This window comes from Narcine bancroftii, chromosome 8 (genome assembly GCF_036971445.1).
Source record: "Narcine bancroftii isolate sNarBan1 chromosome 8, sNarBan1.hap1, whole genome shotgun sequence".
Taxonomy (NCBI): Eukaryota; Metazoa; Chordata; class Chondrichthyes; order Torpediniformes; family Narcinidae; genus Narcine; species Narcine bancroftii.
The window spans coordinates 98,459,785-98,486,981 of NC_091476.1; the positions used below are offsets into that span (position 1 = coordinate 98,459,785).

A 27,197-nucleotide genomic window follows, 5' to 3' on the forward strand; every position below is an offset into this window, starting at 1 on the left:
ATTTCTTACACAAACTGCAACTGTGAATATATATCTATCCTTTTATATTTATTATTTCTTTTTATGATTTGGGATATTGTAGTAATTTAATGTATACCATTGTAGTTGGATCATCTTGCATATCTGGCTGCAGGAAGTTATAGTGATAATAAACTCTCATTACATTATTCGTGAAAACTATGAGCAGCGTGTTCAGGAGAAATTTCTTCACTTGCATTGCATGAATTTTTAGAATTCCATATCCAAGCATAAGATAAATGGAATTTGAGTCTAAAGAGAATATAGAGGTATTGTAATAGAGTGGACAGTGGAATTGATGTAGAAACCCACCCATTTTATTGAATGAGGATGTAAACAGAAAAATCTGGAATACTCAGTATGATAGGCAGCATCTATTGAAAGAGAAATTGTTAAACATCAGTTCTGATGAAGTGTCTTGGATCTGAAACATTAACTATTTGTCTTCTCACTGTTGTTTCCTGATCTGTTGAGGGTTTAGTGTCTCTCTGTTCTACAATCCAGTCAATGCTTTCCCTCCTCTTACCCCTCTGAATCTTGGTTCTCCCCTGATCTCTTCTACTCCGACTTTCAAGATTTTTTGTTAATCAAATAATGGCCTTGTGCTCTTCATTAGATTTTAACATTTTGAGTTGCTTTTGTACTGAGATCTGAAGTTCTGCTTGCTCATTTAAGATGTTCTGTAAGCCATGTTTTTGATCAAAACTTTTCTCCTTCTGTGGCTCTGTCAGATTTTTTGTTTGACAATGTGTTAATATAGTGCATTGAGAGATCTAATGCTGAGGTTGATGTTTTAAATGAAGATTGTTCAGGTTATTGCAGGAGTACCATTTTCATCTGTCCTTTGTAGCCAATTAAGAGTGAAAGGCCTATCAATATGGAGAACCTGCCCATTAACAATGGTAGTGGACAAGCCTATGGTTACACTTTGTATACCACTATAATAAGTAGTGGTGGAGTACTTCGTTCTGAGAAGAATGTCCGTGACAGAGCACAGGTAAGCAAGAGGTCAGATTTTTATCTAATTTGCCTTCAGTGTTGGTAGTTTTCTGAGAAAGATCCATTTTTTTTAGCAGTTGAGGTAGAGGAGGAAATTAATTTTGTGGATGGGCATCATGCTTTGATTATGGCAGCACATCACTGGTAAACCCTTGAGAATGTTATAATTCCATTAAAACTGAGAACTCTCCGATTTTTTTTCTTTTTTTATCCTCACTGATTAATTTCAGTAACATGTAGTCTACCCATGTTCAACAACTATCTCTTCTAATTTGAAGAATTTTGGGAATGAGGGATGCACTTGCCTGTATTACGAAGAGACTGGCACACAATTGGGAAATGTGTGCACTGCATGTTGTGATGTGATCATTCTTTAGGGTGAGTGGAGTGTCAAAATCTTACTGAGGCAATTGGAATCCTAAAAGTCATCCAAATAGTAGACATTTCATGAGAACCATAGAACATTACAGCACAGAATCAGGCCCCTTTGGCCCTTCTAGTCTGTGCTGATCCATATTTTTTGCCTCGTCCCACTGACCAGCACCCAGTCCATAGCCCTCCATTACCTCTCCCATCCATGTACCTGTCCAAATTCTTCTTAAATGTTAAAATTGAGCCCGCATTGACCACTTCACCCGGCAGCTCGTTCCACACTCCCGCCACTCTCTGTTTTCCCTTTCACTCTTAACCCATGTCCTCTGATTTGTATCTCACGTACCCTCAGTGAAAAAAGCCTATCTACATTTACTCTGTCTATACCCCTCATAATTTTAAATACCTCTATCAAATCTCCCCTCATTCTTGAAAAAATGTGCAGCATATTTCTTGAATCACGAACCCCTCTTCTGAAATATTATTCAAAAATGTTTCCATTCAGCATGAAGAATGGTCTAGGCGATACATTTCAGTGACTGTTTGATTTAAAAAAAATTCTCTTTCACTAATCATTCCTTTACTCAGAAGGTATTAAACTGATATTGAACACTAATAAGTAGATAATTCTGTGATTGTATAAATTTGTAGTCCAGTCAAAGTTATTTCCACCAAATTAATTCTCACCAATTTAATGGTTTGAAAGAAACTGGGAAGATACAAAAGGAACAGTTGGCATCATTATGCAGTCAGCAGAGTCCCGCATTGGGCCCCTATAAATTGATGCTAAATTGAGATCGGAGACCAGTGTAATTCCGTGACTGTAACTTGCAAAAGAAGTTGCAAGAACCATCTCAGTCACTGCCTATCGTGGCCAGGTCCACTGAGTGCGATCCTGATTTCCTTTATTGACTGTGAAGCGTATGCATATTCTGCCATGGTTGGAGCTTCCCCTGGATGTTCCATTTGCTAGCACATCCAAAAGGTGTGCTGGTTGGTAGAGTAAGGTGGGCCACTGTAAATTACCCGTGGTGCAGATTGTGTTGGGTGGCAGGAGGAGTTGATGCGCATGTGGACGAAAATTTGTTACTGGGGAATGTGATTGATGAAACTGCTCAGAAAATCTTTGTAACTTAATGGACTGAATGGATGTTCTATGACTCAAGGAAATATGGGCTTAATGTACAAAGAAGTTGCGGCAAGGTGAAGGTTGAACAGTAGCGTTGCATTAGAATGCTAATTTAGGAGTTCCTATTGCTGGTTTGTCTCACTTCTGTTGAGAGCTTGTCATTCATGCCCAACTCCCTGGTTTTTCATTCAGATCATTTTTTTATTTCCTATATTTCAGGTGTTTGTTGGTAGTCAGTCCATAGGATTCTTGGATTACAAAAATGTGGAATTGACGATCCCAGATATTACGGTGAATGCCTCAAAATATCATACTTGTAAAGTATAGAGCAAACCATTCTTATTGTTGATGTTGCAACCAATACAATTATGCTTTAACTTTGATGTTTTGAGAAAAATAGTGACTACAATAAAATCTGAAGTTATCTCTTCTGGCAATGAAAACTATTTGATAACTTTGCTTTATTTCACAAGCAAATACATAAAAGAATTTATAAACAGCAAATGAGATAACTGTTAAGTTCCTCGCTTTCCATGGGATAGACATAAGCCAAGACATGGGGAAAGTTCACGGAATCAAGATTGCAACATGAAAGGGTTCGGTTGGATCCAGTGGCTTTATTCAAGAGTGCCTCAGGTCGTTACACTCCTCGTTCCTATTCCAACCCTATGAATTCCTTCCTTTCCAATGCAGGGCAGCACAGTTAGTGTAGTGGTTAGCACAAAAACATTACAGAGCCAGTAACCCAGGTTCTAATCCGGCGCTGTCTATAAGGAGTTGGCATGCTCTCTCCACGTCTGCATGGGTTTCCTCCAGGTGCTCCAGTTTCCTCTCTGTGTTTAGTAGGGTAATTGGTATATTTAGGCAGCCAGGGCTTGTGGGCTGGAAGACACTGCTACTGTGCTACATCTTTAAATTAAAAAAGGGTAAGTTCAAATCCAGTTCCTTTTTTGAACATCATGTATCTTCCGCTATTGTCCCTGCCAACAATCCAGATTTGTCCACTTGCTGACTGAAGCAGTTCTTCCTTTGTCTATTCTCTATTCTTTTGCCACTTATATCCATTTTTGTCCTGTAGTTCTTGAACCCTCTACCAGAGGAAACAATTACCCTCTACCTAATATAGATCTGATCTGATTTTATGTCCATCAATTCTCAGTCTCTTCCACTTGCTTCTCCAGCTAGTCCCTCATCTCTGGCATTACTCAAGCCAAACTATTCTCTACCTTCTCAAAGGTTTTCATATCTTTCAGAGTCTATTGCCCAATACTGAGCAGTATAATCAGTTGTGGCCAAAAATAAAGGTGCCTTTTATTTTTCTTGCTGTTTCTGTGGTTGCTTTACAATGATTAGGATCCCATAAAAGTTTTTTTTTTAATGTTGCTCTGTCAATTCAGTTCTCTTTGTACTTATATTTCCAAAATCTCCCCATGACTGTTACCCTTTGAGAATTTTGGTCTACTCTATTCTTCCTTTTTTATTTGTATACTGTCATGGGATCTTCTACAACAACTGAACAAGCTTTAAAAACCTGACCAAAAGTTGATGTTTCTCAACTGATCAAGTACTTTACATGTTCTCACTTTATCCTAGATTATGTTTGCCACAAGAAAAGATCTTCTGATTTTAAAGAATCAAGGTGGCTTGTTCAAAAGCAACAATGAAAGGACTCCAGTATATAGTTTATGGAGGATTTGCTATTTTAAAGGAAGTGGTATTTCAAACTGAAACATAGATCCTTTGTGTAAACTAATGCTTGATAATTGAAAGTGGAAGAATGGAAACAGTGAATAGTTTTTTAGCAGTTCCTTCTCTATAAGATTTAAACTAAAAGCTAAAACACCAGCATTGTTTAAAACTGAATATTGTGAACAAAATGGAAGGCAAGCAAAAATAATTGAATAACTGAAACTGAAAACACAAATAGCTTATACTAAAAACTTAATCTAACTTTGCAGGTGGTGTGTTGAAGCATTGTATTTATTTTACGGTCTCTGCTGAATATAAATTGTTTACAGTAGACCCAGTCTGGAATCCCCAAAACCTAATGAGACATCCACAGCCAAGAGGTTCTGGAAAATCCTGCAATCATACACCATTGTAAAATTATGGAAACCATAACCATAGTTTTATACAGGTACACGATCCTTTATCCTGAACCCTTGGGGGACATTGTGTTCCGAATTTCAGATTTTTCCGGATTTTGGAAAGCCCACCCGAATTGTGCTGCTGTATCCTCCCCCACCCCCTTCCAGTCGCCCGGCCGCCTCCCCCGACCCCCAGTCCCTTGGCCGCCTCCCCCAACCGCTGGTCCCCACTTGCCAGATTTTGGAGCTTTCCGGATTTTAGATGTCCGGTTAAAGGATCGTGTACCTGTACCTCCTTCATCCACATGTCAAGTTCCATCAGTGCAAAGTGATGTAAACTGTCTCCGTTAGATTTACTGAGAATTTATTTTGAAACAGGCAACATGTGCAGGTGTACATTTTCTGTTCTCTGGTTTTTAAATTCTTGGATATATTCATTTCTTGTTCTTTTCTAAATTGCTCTTGTCTATTGTGAGAAGAATAATGGTCTTAATGGTCTTATTAAGAATGATGGTCTTAATAATACCTGGTTATTTTACATAAAGGTTTCTGTGAGTGAGTGATTTTATTATGAATTTCTTGTGTTGTTATTCCTTTATTGAAACAAGATTATTATTTTTGTAGGGTAAACAAAATTTAAGCCTTTTGGTGGAAAATTGTGGTAGAGTGAACTATGGCAAAAAACTTGATGAACAGCGAAAAGGTAATTGACTAAAATGGTGATTGACAATATAGTGTTGGGTAGTGCGTGGTTACATTGAAAATGCAAACAAAGAAATACCCAAAGCTATTCCATTCTTTTTTTAAATTCCAACATGCAAGATCTAGCTATCAAGAAGGATTATCAGAAATGCTTGATTAGATCTGACACCTAGATTTCATCCTGGATTTCATTGCAGTTATTAGACAAATTTCCTTTGGTAATAAATCTCATGTCATGCAACTTAGTGTCCCCTTAAACAGAAGAAGCAAGCCTCAGTGTTCCCAAGATGGTATTAAAAGGATAAATTGCTATTTCCTTCCTTCAACTAATCTAATGAAATTAGCAGAATTCTTCCCACGATCACTTGCAGTATCCACAGTAATATATTTAGTTGTAACCCGTCAGATATTACCCTATCTTCCAATATCATCTTTGACAGCCTTGCATCTTTTATCTCCAGTCAGGTCAGGAGAAACCGTCCTTCTATAGTAACTCCAGATATTGTTTTCCTAAAACTCTTTAAAAAATGCGGATTAATTTCAAATGTGCATGGTTAAATCATTTTGGTTGTTCCCTTTCTTTAAAATGTCCTTCATCCCTAAATTGTAATGTTCCCCTGACTCTGAGCTCTTGTGCATCCCTTCCTTCCTGTCACCATGTCCTGCAAGCTCCTGACAAAGTTTTTTGAGCTATTTCTCTTCTTTCAAAATCTATGAAATGCATTTCTTTGACTAAGTTGTTAGCTGACCTATTAATATCGCCTGTGAATTGGAATCCATTCTTGCTGTTATGATATTCTTTCTGTGTTGAAGGTTATATAGAAATCCAAGTATCTTTAAACAAAAAAAAGTTTGCCACAATTGCAATTGATTGAAGTATTGTCACCTGAAGATGTTCGATTCCATTGGTGTCACTTACAAGTTTTGGTTCTTCAGGTCTCCTAGGAGACATCTTTCTGAATAAACAGCCTTTGAAAGGCTTTACAATCTACCCCTTGGAGATGAAAACAAGTTTTATTGAGAGGTAATGCACCCGATGATCATCATAATTTGTCTCTGATTTGGAGAAGTTGTTATATTATGAAATATTGGTCTAAGGTCACATGAGCACAGTTTTCATTTCAGGGCTGTTATTACTTTCAGTATTTTCTCTTCTTACTCCGTTAAAAATATTGTGATGTTATCATAGCCAACATTTAATGCAACCAGTATTAGTCATTGTTTCAAAGGCAAGAGCAAAGTTCACAAAACCTTTATAGAAAATCGGATGGTGCTTGTAATTGTAGTTCAGATATTAATTGAAATCATTCCAAGGAAGCAATCACTGTCGTTACATCAGCTAAATAATGGAGATCAATCACAATCTACCACTTTTGCCCTGGTCTATTTTTAATTTGACTATGGGAATCTCCAGCTTTCTACCTTCGTTACATACTGAAAATGTTCCAGCTCTTCATAAATTCCAACCATTATTCCCTCATATTGGCTCATGCCGGTCGTCCTTGCACAGTTTGCATCGATACCCAGATTAGAGCTCCTGAGTTTTTAAGCAAACACTGATTTGGGAATTGAATTCAAACTGATTTTGAACTAGACCTTAATTGAGCTGGAATAATTGTCATTTTATTGACAGAGGATTTCTGTTAACATTTACCAGAATATGTCTTATCTTGCAACCAACTTTTATTTGGTAGCTGCATTGCTTCCATTACTGCTATTGCTCTGTTATGTATTCTACTGCCTCTGGTGCCTTGACCATTCTTTTGATGTGAGTCTCAGCTAACTGATTGTACCAAAGTATTGCCCAATTATTATGGAAGAGTATGCATCTACATATTTACATTTTTATATTTTATTCAGGAAGCCAATTCCAGCCATTTAAATCCGTGCTGGCCAATTACACACAAATTAACCTATAACCCTGTATGCTTTGGATGATGGGAGGAAACTGGAGTACCTCGAGGAAACCCAGGCAGACATGGGAAGAATATACAATCTCCTTACAGACAGTGCCAGATTCGAACCCGGGTCTCTGGCGCTGTAATAGCTTGGCGCTAACCGCTATGCTAACTGTGCCACCCTATATGTGTATGTGTGGACTCATTTAGATCGCCATTCAAATACAGGAATGCAAGAAATAGGACCATGGTTAGGCCACCCTTTAAAGCCTGCTTTATTATTCATAAATTTGTAGATGATTCGTTCATCTACTTTTTCCTGCTTACTGCCTACAGTCCTGACTCACCTGGTGTTCAAAAATATTTTAGCCTTGAACAAGCCAAATGACATACCAAGCACTGAAGGGTGGATATTCCCAAGGGTTAGAAACACTCAGGGAAGGAATTTCTCCTCCCCTTAATCCTGATATTGCCTTATAATTCTAGATTTACCCCAACTATATGTACTAATTTCAATATCCTTGCAAGAATAATTGAGGAAATTGTGTATCCATTTTCATCCAATATTTATTCTATAGGCATCAACAAGTGTAATTTTGCATAAAGTCAAAGGATTAAAGATTTGTTGGTTAATACTTGATGTTGGGAATAACTTTATTTTTCTCTCTCTGCACTGAAGTTTCTCAACTGTTCAATTGTTTCCTATTCCGGAGAAACCTATTTTTCCTGCCTTCTTCTATGGCTCATTCTACGTGGAATCATTGCCTCGTGATACTTTTGTGAAACTTGCGGTAAGGACAATAAGTTTTATTTATTATTGCTTTCTGCTTGGGAGAGCACATTGTAAAGTAACTGTATAATTTGCATCTTGAAATGTGAGACTGAACGAGGCAGTGGCAAAAGTACCAATTCCTAAAACTTCCAACTTCAACGAAAGTAGGTACTTTTCTTTTCTCAAATAGATATTGAAGATGAGAATATTTTAAACATAGCAGCTAAGAAAATAAACTTTAGTTTGAAAATTCCAATCCTCATTTTAGTGAAATGATTGTAATGTTTGTCAAGCAAAAACTGGTCATCCTAGAGAAATACTTATTTTAATGCAATACTGATTTGGGTTTGTTGTTCAAATACAAATCTAAAATATCCGAATGTATTGCTTGATTGGTGGATTTTAATGTAGAAGAGCCAAGAAAGACTATTGTATAGAAACTTTTAGAGACTTTCTTGTCCCAGAAATTAAAGGGAGGATCTTTTGTTTTTTTTATATATATAATTTTCCTCTTTCTGCCGTCTACCAGATCCACCGGAATTAATCACGTTCACCCTGCTTAACTGCACAGACAGTATCAAATTCCAACAGCACCCAGAAAAGTGCCAACAGGTGTAACTCTGTCCTGTATAACATTATGTCTAAAATCTATCCTTCCTGAAGTTATTGGTCACCTGAATTTTGTTACAAATGCTCTTGAGAAGCTGCTTACGGCTATTTTGCTATGTTTATGGAATTATTCAAATACACGTTACAATTAAGGCAGTCATTGAAAGATGATTGATTATTATTCCCCTCCTGCACTCCTAATTACAGTGCAAGTCCCACATACTTTTCCATGCTGTGTTGAAATCTGGTATCTCACAGATGCTGATTCTTTTCAGGGCTCAGGTCAATATAATTCCATTTCTTTCTCTGTCTTTCTATAACATTAAACCACAAACTTAACATCAGTTCATTATTGGTGCACAGTTGTCTCACTTCATCTATTCTGACCAACATGGATAGCCCTGAATTAGCATCCTAGTTGGAAAGGATGTGGATTGGTAATGCTGTTTGTGGAATCATTGAGTAATCTGGTCACCAATGTCAACTGAATCCTCCTTGTATGAAATGGGAACAGATTATTTTATACAATACTAATTCAACAGTAGTATCCTGGTCAACTCTTCACTTCCTGAATACTGATGGTGATAGATTTAATGAATGCCAGGAGGAAATGGTCATTCGTCTGGAACTTTTGTAACTTGAATGTTACTTGCCATTTATCAGACCTTTTAAAATATGATCTTGGTTCTGGACAAATAAACAAAACCAAAGAAACAACCTTCATTGCTGCTTAGAAAATCAAATAGTCCATGCCTTCATCGTCCAGTGAGAAGGATTCATCTACGAGCAGGCTAGAAGATTATCTCTAACATTCAAAGAGCCATGTGAAGAGCACGATTTACAGAGTATAGGACTCCAATAGCATGTTGTGGGGTTCATTCAGGAGCCTGACAGCTTTAGAGAAAAAATTGTGTTTAAGCTTGTTGATGCTTGCTTCTCCTTGATGGGAGGAGGGAGAAGAGAGCTCCCCAGATATGATGGGCCCTTCAGTTTGCCAGCTGCCTTGTGTAGGCAATAGGAAATGTGCATGAAGTCCATGGCTAGGAGGGAAAGTTGTGTTATGTTCTGAGCTACATTCACTGCCTTCTGATCTTGAGCAGGGCAGCTCTTGTACAACACTGCAATGTATCCAGCAAGTATGCTTTTTGTGGTGATTCTGTAGAAATTGTTGAGGGCCTTAAAGTTGCATGTTAGCTTTCTAAACCTTCTTAGAGGTGTTGGTGAGCGTACTTGACTGTCTCATCAACATGGTAAGGTCATTGGAGATAATTATTGCTTCGAAGCTGAACCTATCTACTCTTTCCACTTCAGTGTCATTAACGTGGACAGAGGTGTGGACTCTGCCCCTTTTCCTGAAGTCGGTGGTTATATCCTTTGTCTAATTGATGTTGAAAGAGAATTTGTTGTCTTGGCACCATGCTACCAATCTCTTTCCTGTATTCCATTTCACCATTGTATAACAACTGGCTCACTTCCGTGGTATCATCAGCAAGGTTGGATGATAGAGTTGGAATGACATTTAGCAGTGCAGACGTAGGTGTATAGTAGTGGACTGGGTGCACATCGTTAAGGAGCACTGATGTTAAATGTGATGATGGAGGGAATGATGCTGTCCATCTTCACTCATTGCTGTCTGTTAGACAGGACGTCAAGGATCCAGATGTAGGGAGGGGGACACTGAGATGTAGGTTCTGAAGTTTGGAAATGAGTTTGCTAGGGGCAGTGGTATTGAAAGCAGAGCTGTAGTCTATGAACAGCTATCTTATATAGGTTTGGAATTGAAAGAAAATTGCAATTGACAATGAGCATCTGACTTGATTAATGGAAGGAAATTCATTGATTGAAGCAGAAGAAGATAATTGTGGTGCTGCCCTGAAGAAGTCCCACAAAGTACTGGGATAATTGCTCTCCCAACAACCCCAACCATGTTCATCGATGCAAGGTAGCAACCACTGAAAACTTTTCCCTTTGATGCCTATAAGTTTAGTCATATCACGGTCCTTGATGCTGTTGAAAACAATCTCCACCTCACTATTGGAATTCATCTCTGGCCCATGTGTGGATAAGACTGATGAGGTCTGGAGTCATTTGGTCCTGCAGATTGAAACCAGCAGTTGATGTGGAAGCTGATGATATGAAAATGCTGCATGACAGCATCTTCAGTGACATCTTCCATGACTTTATTAATTTGAGTGCAGACTGATTGGCCTGGAATTAACAGGACTGGTTGTATTATAGCCCACACAATAGTCAGCAAGAATTGGAGGAGGAAATCTGTAGAGAGATAGCAGATAGTTGCAGAAAAGATAAGGTTGTGGAAGAGGGAGATTTTAACTTGCCACATATTGACTGGGACTCCCATAATGTAAAAGGACTGGATGGCTTGGAGTTTGTCAAATGTGTTCAAGAAAATTTTCTATATCAGTACATAGAGGTATCAACTAGAGAGAATGCAATACTGGATCTCCTATTAGGGAACGAGGCAGGACAAAAGTATATATATAAGGGAATATTTTTGGGTCCAGTGATCAGAATCCCATTAATTTCAAGTTAATTATGGAGAAGGATGGATCAAGGCCTCGGGTTCAGATTTTAAATTGGAGAAAGGCCAATTTTGAGGCAATGAGAAAGGATTTAGAATGCGTGGATTGGGAGTTGTTGTTTTCTGGAAAGGATGTGGTAAGTAAGTGGAAAACCTTCAAAGGTGAAATTTTGAGAGTACAGAGTTTGTAAGTTACCGTTAAGATTAAAGGCAGAGGGAACCTTGGTTTTCAAGGGATTTGGGGATCTGGCTCAGAAGAAGAGAGAGTTGTGTAGCATATACAGCCAACGCAACAAATGAGGTACTTGAGGTGTATATAAAATGCAAAAGAAAACTTACGAAAGAAGCAAGGAAGGCTGAAAGAAGACATGAGGTTGCTTTGGCAGACAATGTGAAGGAAAATCCTAAGAGAAAAATGATATTAAGGGACAAAATTGATCCCCTAGAAGATCAGAGTGGTCGAACCAAAATAGATGGGGAAGATCTTAAATGGGATTTTCAAAACAGGTAGATCCTGACTTACAATGGGGTTCGGTTCTAGGACTTAGCCACGGGTGTGGTGCCAGAGGATTGGATGGTAGCTCATGTTGATTTGTTGTTTAAAAGCTCCAGAAGTAACTCTGGAAATTATAGACCAGGGAGGCTGATGTCAATAGTAGGTAGGTTAGTGGAAGGTATTCTTAGTGATCAGTATACATGGATTTGTGCATGGTCGGTCATGTTTAACCAATCATAGGGTTTTTCGAGGAGATTACCAGGAAGTCGGTGGATTTTGTCTACATTGACTTTAGTAAGGCCTCTGTCAAGGGAGGTTAGGAGGGTTCAGATGCTCTGTATTCATGATGAGGTAGTAAACTGAATTCAACATTGGTTATATGGGGGAGCTAGAGAGTGGTAGTGGATGGTTGCTTCTCAGGCTGGAGACTTGTGACTAGTAGTGTGCCTCAGGGATCATTGCTGGGACCGTTGTTATTTGTCATCTATATTAATGATCTGGATGATAATATGGTAAATTGGATCAGCAAATTTGTAGGTGACACAAAGTTTGGATGTGTTGTGGACCGCGAGGAAGGCTTTCAATGCTTGCAGGGCGATTTGGACCAACTGGAAAAATGGGCTGAAAAATAGCAGATGGAATTTAATACAGGCAAGTGTGAGGTGTTGCATTTTGGAAGGACAAACCAAGGTAGGACATGCATGGTTAATGGTAGGGTACTGGGGAGTGCAGTAGAACAGAAAGATCTGGGAATACAGATACACAATTCCCTGAAAGTGGCGTCACAGGTAGATAGGGTTGAAAAGAAAGCTTTAGGCATTTCAAAGCATTGTGTATTGGAGGTGGGATGTTATGGTAACGTTTTAGAGGCCAAATTTGGTGGATTGTATGCAGATTCAGTCACCTAGTGACAGGAAAGATATCAATAAGATTGAAAGAGTGCAGAAAATATTTATTAGGATGTTGCCCAGAGTTCAAGAACTGAGTTACAGGGAAGGATAAATAGGTTAGGTGTTTATTCCCTGGAGCATAGAAGAGGAGTGGAGGGGGGAAGATTTGGTAGAGCTTGTTAAAATTATGAGGGGCCTAGACAGAGTAAATGTAGGTAGGCTTTTTCCACTGAGGGTAGGTGAGATACAAACGAGAGGACATGGGTTAAGGGTGAAAGGAGAAAGGTTTAGAGAGAACATGAGGTGGAACTTATTCACACAGAGATTAATGGGAGTCCGGAATGAGCTACGAGCTGAAATGGTCAATGCAGAAGCAATTTTAATTTTTAAGAAGAATTTGGACAGGTATATGGATTGGAGGGTATGGAGGGATATGATCAGAGTGCAGATCAGTGGGACTAGGGAGAATAATAGTCCAGGTCTGACTGGAAGGGCCTGTTTCTGTCCTGTATTTTTCTAGGACTGGATTTGTCCTGTTTTTTAGACCAAATATACCTGGGTAATTTTCCACATAGTTGGGAAAATACAAATGTTGCAACAGTATTGAACTTGCTTGGCGCGAAGCAGCGCAACTCCTCCTTACTGGAGCAGAGGCATTTTCTGATACCAGAGCCTTTTCTGAATTGAGTTCTCTCAGCTGTTTCTTAAGATGACATGCAGTGAATGGAATTAAAGTTCATAAAGTTTAGAAGTTCAGATTTATTGTCAGAGTACATACATGATATCACATACAACCCTGAGATTTTTTTTTTCTGCAGGCTAGGCAGAATTACCACTTACTAGTAATTCAAAAAATATACACATGTCAACAAATAAAGAAATGTAAACAAACTGAGCTTTGCAATACAGAGAGAAAAGAAATCATTAAAGTTTAAAATTAAGAGTCCTTAAATGAGTCCCTGATTGAGTTTGTTGTTGAGGTGTTTGGTGTTGGAGGGATAGCAGCTGTTCCTGAACCTGGTGGTGTGTGTCTTATGGCACCTATACCTCTTTCCTGATGGCAGCAGCAAGAATAGACCATGTGCTGGGTGATGTGGATCTTTGATAATTGCTGCTGCTCTCCAACGGCATCATTCCCTCAATGGTGGGAAGGGTGATGTCCTGGGATGTGTCCATTACCTTTTGCAGGGCTTTGCACTCATTTGCTGAAGATTTTGTTGATGGTGAAATCTTAATAGGAATCTGAGATCAATCTTCCAGTCAGCACTTTGATCAGAGCATGGTTGGAAATGCTCATCTTAATGTCTTTCCCCACATACTGGCCTCCACTACTATTCTAAGTGTTCTTGGAAATGTCTCCCTCTGTTATGTTCGATGATCTAATTTCAATGGCGAGAGCTCCTAGAACTACTCTCTCCTACTTGTTTACTGCTGCACTATTCTCTCTGGTAGCTCTGACCTGCAAATGAAATGGAGTTTACCCAGGGATTGCGATGAAGGAGACTGGCAAATAGTTGTACTCATAATATATACTTGGCAGATAATGTTAGCCAGAGGCTGGACTGGTTTGTGGATTAGTTATTCCAATTTTGATGCCAGGTTCCACATGTGTTCTGCAGAGGTCTTTGTTCTGTCTGAACTCACCATTTTAGTTTATGCTGGGTGGTCAGTCAAAAATGGTGCTTTTCCTGCTTTGTTGCCATGCTCAGCCTGCTCAAAGAAAAGTTAACTTCATCAGTGGGCCTGGAGGTGCACAGGTAAATCTTGTGAGAGCGGGAAGTGTAGACCTGTTCAATGTAAAGGGCATGTATCCTGTACTTTTCAGTTCCCTCCCTCCAACATTAATCCAAAAAACATTTGCTTTTTTTTTGAAAATATTTGCAACCAAGTCTTAATGAACATGTGTTGTAATTTTCAGGGCTGGGAGAAAGGTGTTGTGTTTGTGAATGGATTGAATTTGGGCCGTTACTGGGCAATTGGGCCACAAAGGAACCTTTACCTACCTGCTCCTTGGATGCAGCATGGAAACAATGAGGTAAGATAGAGTGATGGTGGCTCTTTCCACAAATGTTGGAATCATTTTGCAGTGATAATTGAGAGTTGTGTGCAAGAGATGGTTGTCTCAAATTCCCTATCACAAAAATTCAAACTTTGTTGTCTTTTGTCACGTGAGCTATTAAAACATGGCATGATTTGGTGAAGATTCGATCTTCAACAGAGTTAGCTGTTCATTTCACTCTTGGGCTACTGAGCCAAAACTTCAGTTGCCACATTTAAACAAAAAAATCTTAAAAATTTTATTTCATTTTTCTAATTCATTATTTTCTATTCCCTTTCCCAAACTCATCAGTTACTTTCAAGCCATCTTTTGTTTTGCATAAAACTTATCTTTTGTGGAGGAAAAAAAAGGTTTGATTAACCCATCTGTTTAATTGTTAATTATTGTTATCAATCTCATAAAAATTCATTGGATACTTTGTCCTCATTAGCTCAGTCTGGAGAATTCCCAATACCTAAGACCTAAGTTCAGTGACAGCATTTTGAGTTAGAATTCTGTGATTTGGTCCTCCAGGCAACCCTTAAGCACACAATTGAAACTGATGTTCCGGTACGCCATTACATTGCCTTTCAAGTTCGTGGTTTAAACCATGGTTCTCAACCTTTTTTTCCCCCTCACTCATATACCACCTCAAGTAAACCCTTACTAACCACAGAATACCGATGGCATAGAATGCCATAGCTTCTCTGTGGTTAGTCATGGATTACTTAAGGTGGTATGTGAGTGGGGGGGAGAAAAAAGTTGAGAACCACTGTTTAACCAAGACCTCGTCATGTGGCTCAGATTAGTTGAGCAAGAGAATATTGTGTTCGCTTGGTGACTTGAAGTACAAAGATGAGGCATAGACAGGATGGACAGACAGCACCTGTTTCCCAGGGCAGGAATAGCAAACACCAGAGGACATATTTACAAAGTTAAGGAAGTTTAGGGAAGACATCAGGGGTAAGTTGTAGCTGCCTGGAATGTCTTGCCGGGATGGTGGTGGAGGCTGAAACATTGGGGGCATTTTAGAGACTCTAAAGACATATAGATGAAAGAAAAATAAAGGGTTGCAGGGTAGGGAGGGTTTAGTTATTTTTAGGAAGGAATATATGGGTCGGCACAACCCATAGAGGGCCAAAGTGCCTGTACTGTGCTGTTTTATTCTATGTTCTAAGGATAGATTAGTTTCCCTGAAGCCTGATGTGCAGCACCTCTCAGTTCATGGTCATTTTTTTCCCATGGTTGTGAGGCTCTTAAACCTCTGCTTACTACCCTAATCATAAACAACTCTAGCACCACAAAAAGAACTGTCTGCACCATTAAAACCACTTTTTTTCTTGCATTAAATGAAACTGAATATTTATTCATCTATATTTTATAGTTATTACCTCTTTCTTACTGGAATAATTTTATGTATACCAATGGAGGTTTTTTTTGCAAAAGTACCTGTTTGGCTGCTGCAAGTAAGAAATTTGGTGCATGTGTACATTGTATTTGTGTGTTTGATAATAAACTCGTTATTATTTATGGGACATTGCTGTGTACAAGTTAATGCTGACACAGACTGTTTTCACTTTGTGACTGCAGTGCACTTTGTGAAATAAAAATAATGTTCCGTAAGTCGAATGGATATCATCCTACATGGTGTAATGTGCAGAATGTTACACCATCCAAACAGTAAAAAAAAATGGGCAAGAAAGAGCAAATAGCCAGTTCTCCTCAGCCCTTGGTCTTTTGTTAGAGTTTGCAGTTTGTCATGGCCACTAATGATTGCTGTTGAATCCACACTGCTTCTCCTTCCTGCCTTTGTCATTTCCAAGGCATCTCTGAAAGAAGGAAATCTGATGCACACAATCTGTAGACATAAAGGCTGAAGTAAGCTGCAAGCTTCAATGGTCTTTATTTCAGTCTGCATTAAAGCCTACCCTTCTTCCTTATTTGTACATCACTCTTACACATTTCTTTTTTTTTAAATTAGATTATAATATTTGAAGAGAGGAAAGCAGGAAAAACAATTGAGTTTGTTCATCAACCTGACCTCGGACAAACGGAACATGTGTGAACATGAGGGCAGAGACGTTTTATGATCATTTCTGAACCAACTTCTTTTTTAAACATTCTAGTGAAGGAAGATATTGTAGTTGCACTGTGACAAAACAACACTACCTGTTGAAGTATTGAAATTAAATCTTTGTAAAATACCAATTTAAATTATGATTCAATTGGATTGAAATTTAGAAGAATTGTCACCATTTAAAGTTTTTGGTGTTCTTTATTATACTCTGAGTAAGAATCTGGGAATTCTTGATGCAATTTGAAATGCTTCTGCCAATTAGGGGATTAACTTGTTTGAAATAAATATTTCACTCGTTAAATTAACATTAAGTGTATAAGACATCCATTTTTGTATAGTATTTAACAAATATCCATTTAATGTATTTTCCCTTTTAATTTTCCCAGGCTTAATGATTTGATATTTAATTGAACTTTCCATTCACTGGACATAAAATTGTAAACTGGGGTAGTTGTACTAAAGCCTTTGATTTTTGTTATCTTAGGAAGGACAATGTAGCAAACTGTTCCTCTGTTTTGCAGGAATTTCTCTCACATGTTATATGGGTGAATTATTTCTGCTCATTGCCACAGTATCTTGTCACCTGTGTCAGGTTTAAGCAGTGATCAGGTGTTTTCCCTGTTATTATTAACATAAACGCCTCCATTCTGGAGACGTGACCCACCCAGCGCAGTTGGATCTTCAGCAGCGTGGATTTGATGCTTGCGGACTCTGCCAGCTCAAGTACTTTGATGATGGTGATGAAGTCACTCCAATGAATGTTGAGGATGGAGCGGAGACAGCGCTGATGGAAGCGTTCTAAGTGATGCCGGTAGAAGACCCATGATTCGGAGCCGTACAGGAGCGTGGGAATGACAACAGCTCTGTACACACTGATCTTTGTGTGTTTCTTCAGGTGGTTGTTTTTCCAGACCCTTTTGTGTAGTCTTCTAAAGGTGCTATTTGCCTTGGCGACTCTGTTGTCTATCTCTTTGTCGATCCTTGCATCAGATGAAATGGTGCAGCTGAGGTAGGTAAACTGGTTGACCGTTTTGAGTTCTGTGTGCCCGATGGAGATGTGGGGGTGGCTGGTGGTCATGGTGGGGAGCTGGCTGATGGAGGACCTCAGTTTTCTTCAGGCTGACTGCCAGGCCAAACATTTTGGCAGTTTCCGCAAAACAGGACGTCATCGCCTTCCCAAGATCGTGTTATATGGCGAGCTCTCCTCTGGCCACCGAGACAGAGGTGCACCAAAGAAAGGTACAAGGACTGCTTAAAGAAATCTCTTGTTGCCTGCCACATTGACCACCGCCAGTGGGCTGATCTCGCCTCCAACCGTGTACCTTGGAGCCTTACAGTTCGGCGGGCAGCAACCTCCTTTGAAGAAGACCGCAGAGCCCACCTCACTGACAAAAGACAAAGGAGGAAAAACCCAACACCCAACCCCAACCAACCAATTTTCCCTTGCAACTGCTGCAACCGTGCCTGCCTGTCCCGCATCGGACTTGTCAGTCACCAACGAGCCTGCAGCAGACGTGGACATACCCCTCCATAAAATCTTCGTCCGCGAAGCCAAGCCAAAGATTAACATAATAAGTGGACTTAACTGAATCACACCAAAGTGTCAGTGAAGTGCGTGGATCCATAAACCCACCCTTTTACTTCAGTGCCAGGTACTGATGATGAGGAGGATACCCAAGTTGCCCCACGTTTTGAGTCTCCCATTTGTTTATGATCAACTAATTCAGGAGGAAGCACAAGTGTGAGGGTGTTTCCTTGAGAACCCAATAATTGCAACATTCGCAGAAGCACCTTTTTTTTAAAAACATATTTGCATTGAACCAAAATTACAGATATTTGGAGGAGTGACTTAACTGGAACTGATCTGCAGAATCAAGAACCTTTTGAGTTGAATTAAAAGGAAGAAATTTTGGAGTGGTTTAAGATGGCAGTGGATTTAAGGGGAAGCAATGAGAGATGTAATTGAAATAGGCCTGATCAAGATCACAATTATCTTTCTCTCTGATTGCTTTTCCAAATTGACCCCCACTCTCCACACATATGCACCTTTCTTCATTTAGAAGTTTATTGATCCCTTTAAAAGTTGCATAGTTCTCTGATCAACTTCTTAATTGATAAGACATAATGTGCTTTGATTTCACATTTCATCCTTTTGGTAATTTCTTTGTTAATCTTGCAGCTCAAGGCTGTGCACAAAATGTTCAGTACATGTCTGCCATTGAAAGGTGTTTATGACATCAAAATAAGGTTCTGTAACATTTGTAACTAAGTTCCATAGATGGAACATTATAAATTTTGTCCAATTGAACAGAACATTGATGTCGAAGAAAATTAAACCTTACTGATCTCTTCTTGTTGCTCCTGCTTGTTGGATTTGTCAATATTTTATTGTTCAAACTCTTTCTCTTCAGTACCTGAATTAAGGATTGAAGACCTGAAAGGAAAGTTGGGCTTCACCACGAATCCTCCAAGTCCTATACAAAATCTGATGGTGAAATAAAGTGTATTGAAGCCTTAATAAGTCACCAAGATAAATATGGTTTCAGTTGTGTGGATGAATAAATGGCATTCACAGATTGGCTCTTTATGCACACTCCTGAAGATGTTGTTCTGCTTTTGTGATCTGAATAAATTCTATAGATAGCACCAAAGATGTTAGTGAACCCTCACATTCTTTGGCAGGGTGATCCAAACCTCTTATTTTTATAGGCTGTGTTGGTGAGTTTGAGTAGCATTCAACTCTGCACTGCCTGAACTTGCTAATCTCAAATTATCGATATTGGCAAGTTCAAATTTAGAATTTATTCACCAAGGCAAAGTTGATCATAATATAGTTTACAAATCTTGTAGCCTACTGAACTATATCCTTTCATACATTGCATATTTATGTCTAGCTAAAAGCTTCCTTCAGCTTTTACCACCACCACTGTCATATATCTGTCACCTACCGTTCTTTTTTTTTGCTTATCGTGCCATCTCCTTTAAATGTTTCCACTCTCACCTTAAATGCATGTCCTCTATTACTTGGCAGTGCTATTGTGGGTAAAATACTCTGATAATTCTTTCTGTGACTCTCATAATTTTGTCATAGCTTCTTTCAGATCTCCCCTCAGCCTCTGATGCTCCAGAGGACGTTTGTCCAAATTTTCCTTGTAATTCATGTCCGATAATCCAAGCCACATTCTTCTAAATCCATTCTTCATGCTTTCCAATACCTCGGTAACATTCTTGTATTGAGGTGACAAGAATTGCGCACAATGCACTTAGTGTGGCACAACTTATCAGCTGATAACAGCAAAACAAAAAGGCTATCAATTATTTTCAGTAATCTCAAGGAGATTAGTTTGTTTCAAGCAGATTGTTAATGTCTAAAAATTTATTATGTTGGAACTTTCAGGTCTTTATGTGAAGACCTTGAAGACGGTGAGAAAACCTGGGCAGAGAATATCACAGAGGCCAGCTCAGTGTTGAGCTGAATTGTCACTACACTGCACTTGAGATGGTTTATGAGCAAACTGAGATGAGGTCGATAGCTGCTAGACCCCTTAAAACTGTGGCTTAGTTAAGCATAGCGTTTAGCACAACACTATTTCGGAGCCATTGACCCGGGATCAAATCAAGCACTATCTGTAAGGAGTTTGTAAATTATCTGTGTAGTTTTCCCACCCTCCAAAATGTACTTCCTTATAGATTAATTTGGGTGTAATTGGGAGGCATGGGTATAAATTGCTGGAATTGGCTTCTACCGTTCTGTAGCCACAATTGTTCAAGAGCCAATCAGGCAGGTCCATGGAAGCTTTTTACCATGAGTTAATGGGATTTGTTATGTGCCACATTCTATTGCAGGTGATTAAATTTTATGGCTAGTTATGTTGCTCATAAGGAACTCAAAGGATTTGCTAATTCAAAATCTGTATCTGCTCTCATCAATTATCCAAACACTTAGTTATCTATTCTACATGGATCAATGAAACATTTTGAGGCCTTTTGTTCCAAGATATGAAAGTGGAAGCAAATACTGCTGTATCTTAAGTGGTGTCAGGATATTTTTTGCATCTACATTCAGATAAAGGGTTCAATCTTATCATCCTCTCAGAAGGCCATTTTCAATATCTATCTACCTGATCGATATTGTTATCTTGATAAAGAACTCAAGCCCGAAACATTGGTTGTGTATTTTAATTTTTGCTACATAAAGTACATTGTTTGACTAGCTAACTTTCTCCAGCATTATGCTTTTATTTCAGCCACAGTGTCTGCAGGCTTTTGAGTTTTACCTATGTTGGCTGAAAGCAATCAATTAGACTAGCAAAGGTGACAACGATGAATCGATTAATTTTGCATTTTAAATCATTGATTTAAATGTCTGGATAATATAATTAAAAAATCTACAATTAGTCAGGTGAAAAATTCTAGAAATTGGATCGAAATATCTGTTCCTCTCTTTAATCTAAACAGTGTTGCTTTCAACATAGGTCATAAAATCAACCTTGCCCAACAAATACAGCAGGTAACATTTTTTTTAATTTAAGGTTCTCTTTTTAATTAAAATGACATGATGAGGGATTGTGTGCTATCAACAGTACATTAACATGCAAAAAAGTGCAACCCTCACAGACAAAATGTTGCAATCTATGGAGAAATAAATCAAATACATTTATTACATTTGCGAGGAAGAAAACTCATTCTGATGTTAGGGCAGTATGATTTTTTTAAAATGGGAAATAGCTGTTTTGGTAGCCTGGGTGTGGGGTGTGTGAAACATTTAACAGTGGCAATCATGCAATTGTCAGATGTGGAAGTGAAGTCAGCAGTTAAATATTTGTTTAAACATTTGGAGGCAGATCTTTTAAAATGAGAAATATCTCCATTGACACTTCAGTGATTGAAATCTAGATTGTGGCTTGTTCAGTAATTTTATTTTCTCATACAGTTAAATGACTTTCCAATTGCACAATGTATTAAATCCCCCTCATTCATAGTTCTCGATGCAATAGAATGATAGTATTTATGACATCTCCAGCTTTTATGTGGAACTTCAAAAGATTTTGTGACTTATTTTTACCCCATGTCCAAAACCATGTTCTTGTTCTGCCACCTGGTGGTATTGAAGCACTTGGCAGATGGTTTCATTTAGGAAGTTTCAATTTTCAGCAGAAACATAGAAATGTAATAGCACAGAAGGTTGTTCGGCCCATCTAGACTGTAACAGCTTCCAATAGGGTAATTTCTTCATTTCCCCGTAGCCCTGCAAGTTACCATTCTATTTCATTATGACAAAAGGAAGTTATTCAACCTATCAAGTCTACACTAGTACTCTGCAATCCTATCAATTGCTTTTCCCACTTTGTTCCCATATGCTATTCTCTCTTACATTAATTTTCTTTGGACCCACCAATAAGCGAAGCAATTTACAGTCGCCAATTAATCCACCCATGTAACATTGACAGGTGTCTGGAGCTTCTCAAGATAATTCATCCAATCATGCGAAGAATGTACAAACACAGCACTGACCATGCTGGAGGTCAAGATTGCACTTGGCCAGTGGGGAGGCTGTAAAGAACACCCCTATCTGCTCTTCCACTGTATTGCCCTACTATGATCAGCCTGTTTCATTCTCTTTTGGAAGAATTGATTAACTGTTTCCATCACCATTTTTGCAGAAGTTTGAAGCAATATACCTGGGGAGGACAAATAACGCAAGAACAAATAATATTCTGTATTTTGAATTAGAAAATAATTCTGGAGAAAGTAATCTAAATCCACCAATCCAAGAGAGTGACTTGGCAGCAAGGTCAAATATAAGTTTCTAGAATCAAATTTTCTGTGTGCCGAGGAAGATTTTCTTTTAAAAAGGAAGTTGACAGGCCAGAGCCCCCACTGCTTCTGCCAAATCACTTATGTACAACCTTTGTTGGCCTAAATTAAGAAGATAATGTATTGTAAATCAACAATCCAAATGAGAGAATTCGAAGATTTGCATCAAAAGTTAAGGCAAAGAGGAACGCAATTTGACAGTGCTAGGGTAGATTGTCTTAATTTTTTGATAAGGTCAGGAAATAATCATAGAGCCAAATTCCTTGCAGCACCATTATCTGGTGACAAATCAAGAGTGAAAATGCATGGTACGGATTGCAAATGTGATATACAAGTTAAATTGCATTGTAAATTTAGACATGCAGATGGAAACGGGCCCTTCCAGCCAACGAACCCGTGTCGCCCAAATGCTCCAATTAACCTCCAACCCCCGTATGTTTTGAAAGGTGGGAGAAAACTGGAGCCCCCAGTGGAAATCCACACAGACATGAGGAGAACATATAAATTCCTTACAGACAACACCAGATTCGAACCCAGGTTGCTAGCACTGTTATAGCATTGTGCTGCCCTCAAATATTATAGCTTGTAATGGCTGTAACATTTATTGAGAATCTAGAAAAGAAAACAAAACTGGAAAAATGTGTTATTAATGCTCCCCCTTTCTCAGCACCTTGAATTTATCTCCCAATTTTCTCTCTTTTAATGGAAGGTAAGCAACTCTTGTTTCTCTCTACATAGATGCTGTTCGACCTATTAGGTATTTCCAGCATTTTCTTGTTTTATTTTAGATTCTAGCATCTCGTGCTTTGCTTCTATATGAGTGTATCATTTGATTTGTGAGGTGGTCGTAAGGGGGCACATTTGGTAAGACTAATTCACAAGGGCTATAATACGAGCCATTTTAGGGGTAAATCTGAAGTCTAAACACCGTCATTTAGTGTAGAAGATGCCCAAACTACAATCATCGAAGGTTGGTCACAGATGCTACTCCCGTAATCTCCACATGCTAGAAATCTGAAATAAAAACAGAAAAAAGTTCAGAATATTCAGCAGATCCTCAGCACCTGTCAACAGAGGAGCAGAGTTAAAGTTTCAGGTCACTGATTTTCCCTCGGATCTCCATTTCTCACAACAGTTACAAGACCAGCTGAGTATTCCCTCTATTTTGTGTTTTTACTTCCTTTCTGCAGTCATTTGCTGTGTAATTTGATGAGGTGGGTGAGTATAGATAATTCTGAGATGTGCAATCATGGTAGGTTATTTGGCAATGGCAGTTCAAGGATCTACATGTCCAAATTAGCCCTATGTAATTGTGAATTGAATTTAATGAAACTTGCATTTGGTTACAGATGTGCTTAGCTAACATCAATTCCTTGTGTTATAAGGTTAATCAGAAAAAAACCCAGGATCTTCAGTGGGTAAGAATTTAATCCCTGCACTTTGATTGTGGTTGAAACTGAGCAATTATGAGCTTCTAGTTAATGTATCATTAGACAAACATGATGGGGTGCAGTGGATTTTATTTTAGCACTGCTGGATTATGTTGGTGTAATGTATCATTGTGCGGCCTGCCAAAAGGGCTGGGGACTTGCTAACTTTATCCTGCGACTTCAGCTCACTTGGCAAGTATCTGAAGAAGACAGGTAACCCAGCAAATGGCCCATCCTCTTAGATTAGCTACTATTCTTTGAAGGGTATCTTAGACTCACAAACTACATTTTAAACTGACTAGGTCAGTTCCATAATAATCCATTCCTGGTGTCTAAAACCTCAGAAACATTAATGCACAAATCTATATGGTCTTTATCTGTGGGAAAAGGGATGGGGAAATGCAGTGAGACAGAGTGGCCAAAGAGCCAGCTGGTTGATTTGCAAACTTCTGTAGTATAATCTTTGAGGTTTTCTGCCTTTCATGTTGTTTCTTCAGCAATAATACTGTGATGCCTTGTCCTTTTCTCACGGAACCCATCCACTAGTGCGCAGGCAAAGAGTTAGTTCAGTTAGTTTTGTACTTATTTCTGCCCAGCCATCATCTCTCCACCCCTCCCATCATATATCCACGCCAAAACCAGGTCTGTATTAACCACTTGAAATACTTTAGTCCGATTTGTTCTTCATTCCAATGAAGCCCAGTTTAGTGATCCTGTCATTAGCTAGAGCCCTACTAATAGGGATCATCTTTATTTGCCAGTGTTGTTCATATATGAATGTCCTTGAAATGCAAAATGTTTTCCATCAACTGCTATCAAAGTATATCCAGAAATGTAATTTGTTTCATTAACAGCATAAACTGAACACTGCTGGTGAACATAGTCAATAGTCAGTATTCCTCCTTTTTCTGGCAGTAACAATCGTTAATTTTGTTTTAATTTGATTTTGTTTGTGCCTTAATTGTCTGATTGTGACAGTGATCAGAGTTGGGGGGAAAATTGGATCAAGCCACCCTGGACCACTTAATGAATTAACTTAACAACAAGCAAAATTGTTGATAAACTTGCTCCAATGCTTTACAACCAGCAACTATCTGTGTCACAGTGTCACTTTATAGTACATTGCACACTGTCACAGAAGTATCTCCATTGCAGAGGAACATGACCATTGAGCTTAAACATACAGCAAAGGCAAATCCAATGCATTGGAAATGATGTTAGGACTCTTAACAAGAAAACAGTGGTAAAATGGAAGGCTAATTTTAAGCATACAGCTGATTCATTAATAGAAATACACTTAGTATCAATTGGAAAGAAAGTAGAAGCTACAAACGCTGTTGTGATTTCTCCCTTCTGATTTCTTCAATTGTTTTGATGAACCACTGAAAGATTGTTGATTTGCCATGGTCCTCCGTTAGCTTTATTGTCCAGTGGTGTCTTCTTAAGAGCTGCAGGGTATGTCAGATCCTCTTTTTACCAAAGCAATGAGGCAATGCAGAAGAATGGCGAGAAGTTGGCATTTAATGCTTGTCTAAGGTACTGATGAATTTCTATATGGTGGCACAGCAGTCAGTAGTGTCCTCGTCAAGCGATTGTATTTTCAAGCACAGGTTTGAATCACAAGATAAAATATGGTATTACTCAGTATCACTCTTTAAAGAAAATATTTCGTTAATCAATTTCTTAAATTATAAATAAAAATAAATTAAACAGGGTAGAAAACAGCACAGGTTAGATGATTTTGCAGAAAGTATAAAGGATAAAGAATAGTTCATTGTACCAACTGTTCTAATAGGAGAGAAAAGCTCATTTATCAAGTGCTACAAATTACAGTATGTCTAGTAAAATTGTGCTTCACATTGTTAGCATTGATACCACAGTATTAGCTGTAGCATGTTCTGCTGCTCTAGATCCTCATGAGGTGTGTAAACATCAGTCACTGTAATGTCACACTCCACCTGGATACACATTCCATTTATAGTACAAGATGTTAGCCAGACTTGATTATTTGCAGAAATCTGAGCTTGGAGGTCAGTGTCATTAATTTGCTGTCATCAACAGCCTTTCAGTCAATGTTATGAATTTACAAGATCGCACTTCAATTGGATTGTCAGAATTGTTTTTCAGAAAGAGTTAGACACGTCAGCAGAATTGGTGGTCAACCAAAGCTGCTGGAATACCATCTCCTCTGGAAGTGAGTTATCAACCGAGGTCTTGCTTCCCAATGAGTGATTTACTTACTGTATTTAAGTAAAATTTTCTTAATGGATCTTATCGTAAGATTTTGTGTTTTGAGGGGAGGAATTTTCAATTAATTTTCTTTAATGTGAAAAACATCTTGTTCCAGTAGAACTAAAAAGAATTCTTTAAAAAAAAATAGACCTACAGCATGGTAACTGGCCATTTCAGCCCACGAGTCTCTGCCACCCAATTTACACCCCATTAATTACACCTCCCCCAGTATGTTTTGAACGATGGGGGGAAACCGGAACTCCTGTCGAAAACCCACACAGACGCAGGGAGAACGTACAAACTCCTTACAGAAAGCGTGGGACTCAAACTCCGGTCCAGTCTGGTGCTGTGAAGACATTGCACTATCTGCTATGCCAACTGTGCTGTCTTGTTAGATGGATAGTGCTGGTGAAGTCAGCATTCATTGCTCATCCCCAGTTTCCCTGAGGGACTTACGAGACTGATTCGGAGTTTGCATCGGGAAGCATGGTCTCGCAAGGTTCCATGATCATTTGCAAAAATGAACCCTTCCAGATTCAAAATACTGTCTGTAACTTGCTCTGCTATTTTACAACAAACACTTCGTAATTTAACATGATTTTATTATATAATTTTCAACCATCTCTTTCATGGATTTCTGCCCCTTCTGTACCCCCTCCCTCAAATAAAAAATGCCTAGAAATTTAAACAGCAATTTTGGGAGTGGCAAGCACGTCTGTCCTTCAAATTGTGTGGGAAATGAGCTCTCTCACATTCATTAACATCTGTTTAGATTATTATTACTGATGAGTGAATATGATCTTTTATTCTCTCTTTCTTCTCCAGCCCCAAGTTTTTCATGCCCTGGTTTCAAAACTGGAAGCCCTTTTGTGCCTTAATCAAATGGCAGTTCTTCAAATGTGAACCCAATTATTATCCACACTCTGAGACTTCACCATAACTAATCCTACCCTCTTATTAGTAGACACAAGATCATTAAATGGCAATGGGAAGCAGAAATTCTAACTGGAGTTGCTTTTCCATTGCCAAGAGTTGATTGTTGCCTTAATTGGTTATCTTGGACAGATTTGAGTGATGAAATCTCAGCCT

General features: G+C 38.6%; 1 protein-coding gene across 4 annotated transcripts in view; it reads left to right on the forward strand.

The window, feature by feature from the left end:
* LOC138741057 (beta-galactosidase-1-like protein 2) overlaps window positions 1-18,980 on the forward strand; it is a 55,287-nt gene extending 36,307 nt beyond the window's left edge. For 2 of the 4 annotated variants that reach the window (XM_069894542.1, XM_069894543.1), the window contains exons 13-19: window positions 869-1,015; window positions 2,738-2,809; window positions 5,230-5,308; window positions 6,244-6,331; window positions 7,885-7,996; window positions 14,433-14,549; window positions 16,534-18,980. In XM_069894542.1, coding sequence (XP_069750643.1) covers window positions 869-1,015; window positions 2,738-2,809; window positions 5,230-5,308; window positions 6,244-6,331; window positions 7,885-7,996; window positions 14,433-14,549; window positions 16,534-16,617 — 699 coding nt within the window. In that variant the 3' untranslated portion in view covers window positions 16,618-18,980. Of the gene's footprint in view, window positions 1-868; window positions 1,016-2,737; window positions 2,810-5,229; window positions 5,309-6,120; window positions 6,219-6,243; window positions 6,332-7,884; window positions 7,997-14,432; window positions 14,550-16,533 lie in introns of those variants that run through there. The other 2 variants (XM_069894544.1, XM_069894545.1) reach the window with 2 other exon arrangements.
* Window positions 18,981-27,197: the final 8,217 nt, after the last annotated feature.